Raw genomic sequence first — 9,033 nt, forward strand, 5'->3', positions numbered from 1 at the left:
TTATTTGTCTTTCAATTCTTCTTATGTGTAGCTTCAGGTTTAGAAGCTTGGTTGCTCACTATGCAGATGTCATGAAAATGCGTGTTTCTTGTGCAAGGCGCTGGAGGGGTGTTTGAGGAGTATGTTCCAATCATACCCCATCGTCATCTAGTTTCTTCTCAGTAAGCACATGCCTTTTCACCCTTTGCTTCTTGTCAAGAACAGAGCCTGTTTCCCTACATTTGTTCATAAGTATCTGAACACACTGTGTGAAACAAGAACAGCTGGGAATTCTGCTGCAAAACTCATTCTAACTTCCCTACAAGAAATCGTTATGACGTAAGAGTCATACATAAAAAATCGTTGTTTAAATTGAACTGATAGCGTGGCATTGTTAGACTGCAGAAAAGCACCAGTAATACGTAAACTGAAACAAAACAATCTAAAACACTTGTTAACACCTTAACACTTCACAAACATGTGCAAACTGGACACCAGCTATCTGGATACTGAAACACTGAAGCGTCCAATGCCAAGGTAAATGTACATCTGTGGGCGTAAATGCTGGCAGATGCGCTCTTACTTTCCAGCACGCTACCTGCTGCTTCACGACCACCTCGGCCGTGAGAGGCACTGTATATAGAATCATTCCTCATTGTTACGGTACAAATAATAATAGTAGTATTTTGAGTTTGCAGTTTGCATGTGAAAATGTACATTTTATGTTGTTTGTACTTGAAAGTAATTAAATTTGTTTAATGTGGTAAGCAAAATGCTTTTTTTTTTTTTTTATTTGATGCGATAGTTGTACCTTATGTTTCCTTAATCATATGTAACACTAATGTGCTTTGCACTAGAAAAACACACCATTGTAATGAAAATGTAATCATTATAGAATGAAGAAATGTTTACCGAAGGTGAGCTGAGAAGCAACTTAGATGACAGTGATAAGGTTCGCGATCTTCAGGATAAAGTAGCTGACTTGAAGGCAGAGGTGAGTTGTCTCCCCAACTTTAGCATTTGTTGAAGTTTGTACTTGGCTGCCACAAATCCATGCACCTAATTTGGCAAATATTTTATTAGACACCTGTATTCATAAGTCATAAATAGGCTGGGGAAATATTTTGCATATTATGCAGTTTACGTGTTAACTAACTTTAATTTTCTTTCAACTTTTGCCATGGGTGACTTTTCTCTATTACAAAATTAAGTGATTAGATATAAAATCTATAAATTATAATTTGAAGGATGAATACATAGATTTATACTAGGGCTGAGTCAGTACCTATTTTCAGTAATAGTGATAACACCAATGATAATATATGTGTATAGTTAGTGTTACATTTAATCTTGTTGGTACTCCCCGATGAAATAGTAATATTATCACCTTGTAATTAAGGGATCCCCAGTTCAGTCCCTGGTGGAGGCACATTGCACAGTGGTTCAGATCCCATTTCAAACTGTAGGTCCATTCCATTTCAGCATGAAGTGGACTTTTAACCTAATCATGACTGTGTATCAGAGTTTGCACTACACTATTTCTTTGTTTTTTAATGAAATATTTGCTATCTTGGTTGATCTCTTTTTGTGATGTGATTTCACCATGGAATTAGTTGATAGCAGCAGAGTTATTCACTAATAACAGCATAATGGTTTTATTAGTAATATTGTTGGCATTTGCACCAATGTGGTACTTATATGCAGTATATGAGAGCACAATCCAGTCCTTCTGGAAAAAGCTCATCATTCATGATCTCATACAGGGTGTTACCATACTAGAGAGACACCATGAACAACTTTGTTCTTGATAACATTTTGCTCCTTGAGGCCCGCTGAGTAGTAGTAATTCTTGGCACAAACTTTTTTTCTGCCAACTTTGTGACTAAGCAGGTTAAAGTGTTGGCTGAATATCACTCTTGTGGTAATCAAGGGGTCCTGGTTCAAGACCCTGGTCCAGTCTAGTGACATCTCTGCTGGCAGACTGTGAGGGTAGAAAATGCTGTTTATCAAGAGTTTGTAGCATTGAAGTGAAACCTTAACAAGCAAAACTCTGCGCTAAGAAAAGTTGCTTTCTGTGATGTGTTCTATGTGCTGTGAAAGTATCATGGTGTATTATAAATTAAAGTTAATGCAGGTAGCTATTTTCAGTTTCATCAGCACGCCATTGTTCACTGAGATTGGTAAATTTTACATTGTTACAATGTTTAAAAATTCTCATGTCAGCACAACCCTAGTAATTGGTGATATTCTAACATATCACAGACCTCGCAGAATTTGTAGACTTTCCAACAAGATAAGCCATGGGTACTGCCTCAACCCTAATTCATAGATCTAGTTTGTGTGTTGTGTTCCAACATTTTTGAATTGCACCAGTGTTTTCACTAACAATTAATTTGTTCAGTTCCCAACGCCCACAAGCCCGGAGACTGAACCATGGAAGTGGTTGGAGTAAGTTGTTTTTCACGTTTACACACTAGGTCGTGCTTCTGTTGCATGAGACGGCATGCTTTAGCATGAAAACTTTGGTATTGTGTATGGATGTTAAGCGAAGGAAGGTTCATTAATTTTTGTGTGTAAATAACAAAATATGTAGTTGGTTGGTAATATAAGCTCGAAAATATCTGCATCTAATGCAATTTGCTCACATTTTATTAAAATAAAAACTCTCATTGGAAAACTGCACAAAAAAAAGGTGCATTAAAACTCCAAAATAGGTGCATGTTTAGGTAAACATTCATTGCATAAATTTTCATTGCAAATAATAAAATGTCCTCGTGGTTTTGGCATTGGTGCAATGATGTAACAGTCTATCAGAGTTTTTCTTTAAAATATTCATAGTCATGCATGAGATGATAATTAATCACAAAATCCATTCTCCCTACATAAAAATAATGGAAATTATGCAGAATGGCTGTTCCATAAGTGTCTCGATGATGCAACTTGTGACGCATACAGAATGTAGACTGAAGGTACTGAGAGCGACAGTACAGTATGTTGGAAACTTAATCGGGGATTCAGAGAAATATTACCACCTGGGTCTGTCAGACCCAGCCTGTCCATTTTAGGGTTAATTGTCATATATTATCTGCCACAAGGTAGCAGATATAATTTATTCTGATACCTTTCCATCTGACAAGCAGCTAACCGTCGTCATTCTAAATATAATTCCTTATCAACATAACAAGTGTAAATTATTCATATTCGTACTGTATGGTTCAGAGTTCAACTGTTTTTTAAGCATTTTATCAACTAGCTTAGATTTTTCTTAGTGTAAGAACAAGGATGCAATATGCACATGTCATGAACCCAGTCAGATGGGCGAGTTGAGTTGGGAAGAGAAAGATGTTTTAAGATAAAGGAATCCATCATGAAGTTTATACATTTTGCGAGATAATGATGAAAGATGAAAGTAAAAATATTTGTAGTTTGTATTTTTTCGTAATATATGAAAGTAAGGATGGGACAGAATTGGTTTCCTGTTGGTATCAACTGATACTAGTAAATTTGTTGATATTTTTATCAATCTGATATTTGTATAAATAGCTTTAGTTTGATTGTGAATCCAGTTATTTTATTGTTTTTATGTATATAAAGGTATGATTTTGTAAAGTTCATTTCAAAATATGATGTTCCTTTTTTTCCTAAGGCAATGTTCATTGCAGCCGCTTGATTACATACATTAAATAAGGTGGCAGTATTTTCACATCAGTAGAATATCTGTTATCAGTATCTGCAATATATTTCATATCAGTCCATCCCTAATATGACTTCATTTTAATGTTGATAGTATGTATGTGTTGTGTGTAGTAATATTTTTTTAAATAATAAATGTAATTACCCCATTTTATTTGTAAACATCCAGTAGTGACATGCATGCGTTTCGTATAGAAAAGGGATGGGTGTATATATCCTTCATGTTTTTCTGCAAATGAAAGATGGTATTTCATCCAAGTTAATATTTTTTTTTGTCCAGACAAATTTAATGTAGATTCTAATTATCCTTTCCCAGTTTGAATTTGTAAGATTACTAATTGTTATATGTTTATTTACTACTTTTGTTATAAATTTTGTGTAATCAATTTAGGTTATAAAATTTTTAAATGAACCATTTCACATTTGCTGAGGAATTAAGAAATATTCTGGCATTTTGTATACGCAAGAGATATACACTTCACATGAAATTTGAACAAATGCCTATTTCACTGATATAAACCAATATTGATATTTTCTCAGTGTAATGATTTTTTCCCTCCCTTAAGCCTAGAAAGCTAATGTGTCCTGTGCCAAACATGAAAGCTAACCATTCATCTGCTGGACTAATGATTTATTCAGTAATAAAATGCAGCCTAAATTTTGCAAAAAACTATTTTATTTACTACAAAAGTTAGTAATTACTTCCAAAATACATGAATAGCATGGCAGGAGTGCAAAATTACATTTTTATAAGTCTTGTGTGCACTCAAAACAACACTTTGACTAGTGTTCAGCACACATGGCTTTGGAGCAATGACAGCAGAAGAATCTGGTCATTCTTGTCTTGCTTGAGGTTCAGAATGAAGAGATTTTCCTTCCTTGTTGTTGTTGAGCATCTGCGTTAGTTTTTTGCATTTCCTCATTGAGGATGATAGCAAAATCTTACGTTTGTGGAAGTTTTGGTGTACGTAGACACTAACGTTTCGTCTACCAGACGTCTCAGAAGTTAAAAACTGTTAAATGACACTGAAGGAACGCTTGTAAATTGACAGGGATACTTCCCTGTCAGTCTCTCCGATCCAAATTAAGGTAGACGGGTTGGGGAGCGGAAGATTTTAGTGGAAGGGGGTAAAACAAGAAAATGGCCTCACATGCCGGATGACGCGTTAGCTTTCTACCAATATAGCAGGATGTTACAAATGTTCCCAGTACCACTTTGAGCACACCTGGAATGTTTCATAATGTTTGTTTACTCATCCAAAAGATGCTAATCTCTCTTTGTAGCCAAGAGCATTGAGTAGTTAAGTCATGATTTCACTACTAAGATTCCAGGTTTGAGTCCTGGTCTGGGCATATGTGTGCATGTCTTTATGAGTTTTCCTTCTTCAATTTAATCTAATCATCATTCTCCTCTTCATCACAGTTAGCCTAAAAGAGGCAGAAAAGTTATTTTAAATGAGAAAAATACAAATAAAATATGTAAATGATTAGTACCATAGAGTATTGTTCTGTGTTAGGAGCACTTGAATAGTGTGTGGTGGTAATTTGTGGTATCATGAATAAATGTGAAAGTCCATGTCACACGTGACAGAAAATATCTTGAAGTAAATATTCTGAACCATGCAAATTAGCATCTGTCTGTGATACCAACAAAGAATATTGCATACCAAGGTTTATTCATCATCGATACATTCATTGATATTGTTGATAATTAGCTGCTAAAAACTCCAAAATATGTAGTGGAAATTTGTATTCTATTGTTCTCGTTACTTTGGCGATGATGATGGATGGTGTTTAGATGAAATGCATGAGGGGTCATTCACAAAACAGTGCATACCTTCTACATTGTATGGCAGAGAAAGCCAATGTATTGAAGGGGAGTAAATAAAAATACTCAGTAAAACAATCAGTTTAGGGAAAGGTTATGCAAAATAAACACTAAATATCAAAATAGTTACGTATAGGCACTGTAAAAATGTGTGTTTTTAGGCTGGAAATACAATGAAATGGTTTAAAATATTTATTCCTTTCTAGTAAAGCATGGGCTTTAAAATCTCAATCTTTTAATAAGATATGAAACCAAATCTGATTTTTGTGCTTCCTACTTCCTGAAGAAAACAATGTTTCAAATCTCATTTTGATAATTTTTAAAAATTTTTACTGCATCTACATCCAAATATGCATGAACATTTAAGAATTGCAGTAACATATTGAGTTTAAAAACATGAGATTGCATTTGTCTTATTTCATGTCGTGTCTGCGATGAGGGTGAATGATAGACAAAATTGATGAAGCGAACACTCTTAAAGAAAGACCTTTACCTAGGCTAAGTTTTAAACCTGGCATTTTTCATGACAAGATCGTGAGATAGCCACTCTTAAAATACAAAATTGAGCCAGATCTTTTTCAGATAGCATTCAGGTTATAATACACAAACCTGGCAATAATTGCTTTTCAATCATACTCTTACACAATAATAGTTTTCTGCTTTGCTGTAAGTAGCTTGAATGTAGAATTTAATTTATCGAGCTGCATGCCACACAGATGTTCTTTTTTTTGCCACAAATGGAAAGACATGTAACTGATATTTTTTTGCAATTTTTGTTTTGCAGATCATGAGGCTAGAAAACTGGAAGCAAAGGTTTGTCGGAGGAGTGGTCCCAAACCCACCATCACACTCCACGTCTGTAGATACGGAGAGCGAACACGATGAACCCTCAGATCTCCATATACGCATCAATTCGGAAACTGGTTCAAGTCCTGAAGTGTGACTACTGTCCCCAAGAGCATCGGATTCTGCTTAAGCCATTCTGGAGAAGTGGAAGATGTTTTTTTTTTTTGCCACTTCTAGTGATGATAACTCGTGCTCTTGATTCCATCCATCTCCACAGAGATGCTTTTTTTGTACGGATAACCTTGTGAGGTTCAGGGCTTCAACTGAAGAACTTTTATAGCTTTAAAAAAGATTTGATGAAGCAGTTTGTATATTTTCTTCGAATCAATCTAGTTGTACATAGCTAAATGTGAGCTGATCCTACTTCAGCTGATCATATGATGATGAAGATATGTTGTAAGATAACTGGATGTTTCCAGTGAGAGTTGTTTTACATGTGAGATTTTTATTTATTAACGTAATATTAATGGTGTGGGCACTTGTAACAGGACCAGCAGAAACTGCTGGCGAAATTTGTAATTTCCATAGGAGTGCTTTTTTTATTAGCTGTGAGCATTTGTACTCTTGTACAAAGTCAAACTTGATAATTTTGGTACCCTGACAGGGTTACCATCCAGTAAATCAGAAAAATCACTCTTTTCTGCACTTCATTACATAGAAACCCTTAGTTGACTTTCCTCTCACAAAAATACTCAAGTTATATAATTTGCTATTAGAGTAAATAGTCTTATTGTGCTTTCTGTACATCATGACTTTAAAAAAAATTATATATATATTAGAATTTGTATCATAACAATTTATCTTGAGATAAGTATGTATTGTACTTACTTTTTAACTTTTATGTACTTAGGTATTCAAACACATTCCACCATCAATAATGGTTATGCTTCGATGATTTTAAGTTCTGGTAGCACTATTTGCTGTTGATTGCTGTTGTCTTGCAGAAATAAGTTCTACTGTCCCCTTAATATTTTTTTTTACAGAACTGATATCACATGACACCAGGTAATCATGGTCCTGTTGATCAGCCACTGTCCTCTTGTAAAGCTCAACTGTTAATAAAATAATAGAAGTCTAAAGAAAAGTTGTCTTTTATTAAGATTTTCTTTTATTGCATGAAAATCCCATTTCAGTATTTTCAAATGTTTTTATCATATGAACATTATTTCCTTGATTAAGCCTCATTCCTTCAGATGTGTGTGTATGCACAAAGTTATTTGAAAACTGTTGAGGTCATAGATTAAAATTCTTGTAATTAAAATGTGTTTGGAATCGCACTTAAACGTGGAGAAATATTTTTAAAATTTGCAAAATCCATGTTAACACAACTTTAGACATGGTAAGATATTATTAACTTTAAAGTGTCAGGGCTGTGCATGCGCCAACGCTGTGCTTGTTTTTAGCAGGTGTTTTAAAATTATGCAAAGTTTTTAATAAAAATTTATATCTGAAACTTTGAATGCTAGAATTACAAATTATAGCTCATTTTGTTCAGTACAGATCAGGCTATTAGCCTAGGATCAATCAAGTAGATGAAGAACAACAACACAAAAACTACAAGGTAACCAAAAAAGTTCTTGCCGTTCTAGAGCAGTGATAAACAAAGAGCAATACAGTGGACGGTCTGTACCTTTAGGTTTCGAAGTAATCTTCATCAGCATCCAACACCTTTTGCCAATGTTCCTGCAGCTGCACAATACTCTGGTGATAAAACTCGGTGGGCTTGGATGCAAAGAAGTCCGTGAGTGCGTTCCACAGGTCTCCCTCATTTGCGAAGGATCTCCCACGGAGGTGGTTGTCGAGGGAATGAAACAGGTGGTAATCTGTTGGTGCAAAGTCTGGTGAATATGGTGGATGGCACAGGGTCTCCCAGCCAAGTTGCTGAAGGGTCTCCCGGGTCCTCTTTGCCACATGTGGCTTGGCATTGTCGTGCAGGAACAGCACACCCTTGTGATTCACCAATGCCGTCTCCTTCTACTGCAATGCACAGTGCACCCTTTGCAACTGCTGAGAGTAGATGTCAGCAGTGATGGTCTGACCAGATGGAAGGAGCTCGTAATGCACCACTTGCCGACAATTCCACCATACAGAGAGCATAACCTTTCGTGGGTGCAGAGGTGGTCTTGAAGTGTGAGGAAAAGGGTCACATGGCGACAACCAATGTCTGGTACGCTTGGGAGTATCATAGAGGACCCACTTTTCGTCACCAGTGAGCAAGCGATCAAATATGGGTGTGTTCAGCTGCCCAGTGAGCAAGGACAAACAGGCTGTCACTCGTTGTTCCTTGTTGGCTGCCGACAATGTGTGGGGTACCCACTTGCTTAACTTGTATGACTTCCATATCGCATGCAGGTGCAGTCTGACTGTTTCAGCGGAAACATGGAACCTTTCTGCAAGTTCATCGCATGTTAGACCACTGTCCTCCTCGATGGCTGCTTTCAGGGCCTCGTCATCCAACACATGTGGTCGTCCACTGTGAGGTTCATCTGAAAGGCTCACATCTCCCGAATAGAATTTCTGGAACCAATGCCTGGAAGTGCGTTCATTCACTGCATTCTCCCCAAATGCCTGGCAAATACGGTGACTTGATGTGGCAGCTGACAGGCCCACTTTAAAGTCATACAACAAACACACGCGAACAAGCTGCTTCGATACATCCATTTCTCTTCGACACTGGACAACCTATG

General features: G+C 36.3%; 1 protein-coding gene across 9 annotated transcripts in view; it reads left to right on the forward strand.

The window, feature by feature from the left end:
• The window catches only part of Evi5 (ecotropic viral integration site 5), a 130,258-nt gene extending 122,834 nt beyond the window's left edge, over positions 1-7,424 (forward strand). For 8 of the 9 annotated variants that reach the window (XM_083110115.1, XM_083110116.1, XM_083110118.1 and 5 more), the window contains 2 exons: positions 875-973; positions 6,285-7,424. In XM_083110115.1, coding sequence (XP_082966241.1) covers positions 875-973; positions 6,285-6,443 — 258 coding nt within the window. In that variant the 3' untranslated portion in view covers positions 6,444-7,424. Of the gene's footprint in view, positions 1-874; positions 974-2,380; positions 2,428-6,284 lie in introns of all 9 variants that reach the window. The other variant, XM_083110114.1, reaches the window with a different exon arrangement.
• The last annotated feature ends 1,609 nt before the right edge of the window (positions 7,425-9,033 follow it).

This window comes from Lepisma saccharinum, chromosome 23 (genome assembly GCF_977018435.1).
Source record: "Lepisma saccharinum chromosome 23, izLepSacc3.1, whole genome shotgun sequence".
Taxonomy (NCBI): domain Eukaryota; kingdom Metazoa; phylum Arthropoda; class Insecta; order Zygentoma; family Lepismatidae; genus Lepisma; species Lepisma saccharinum.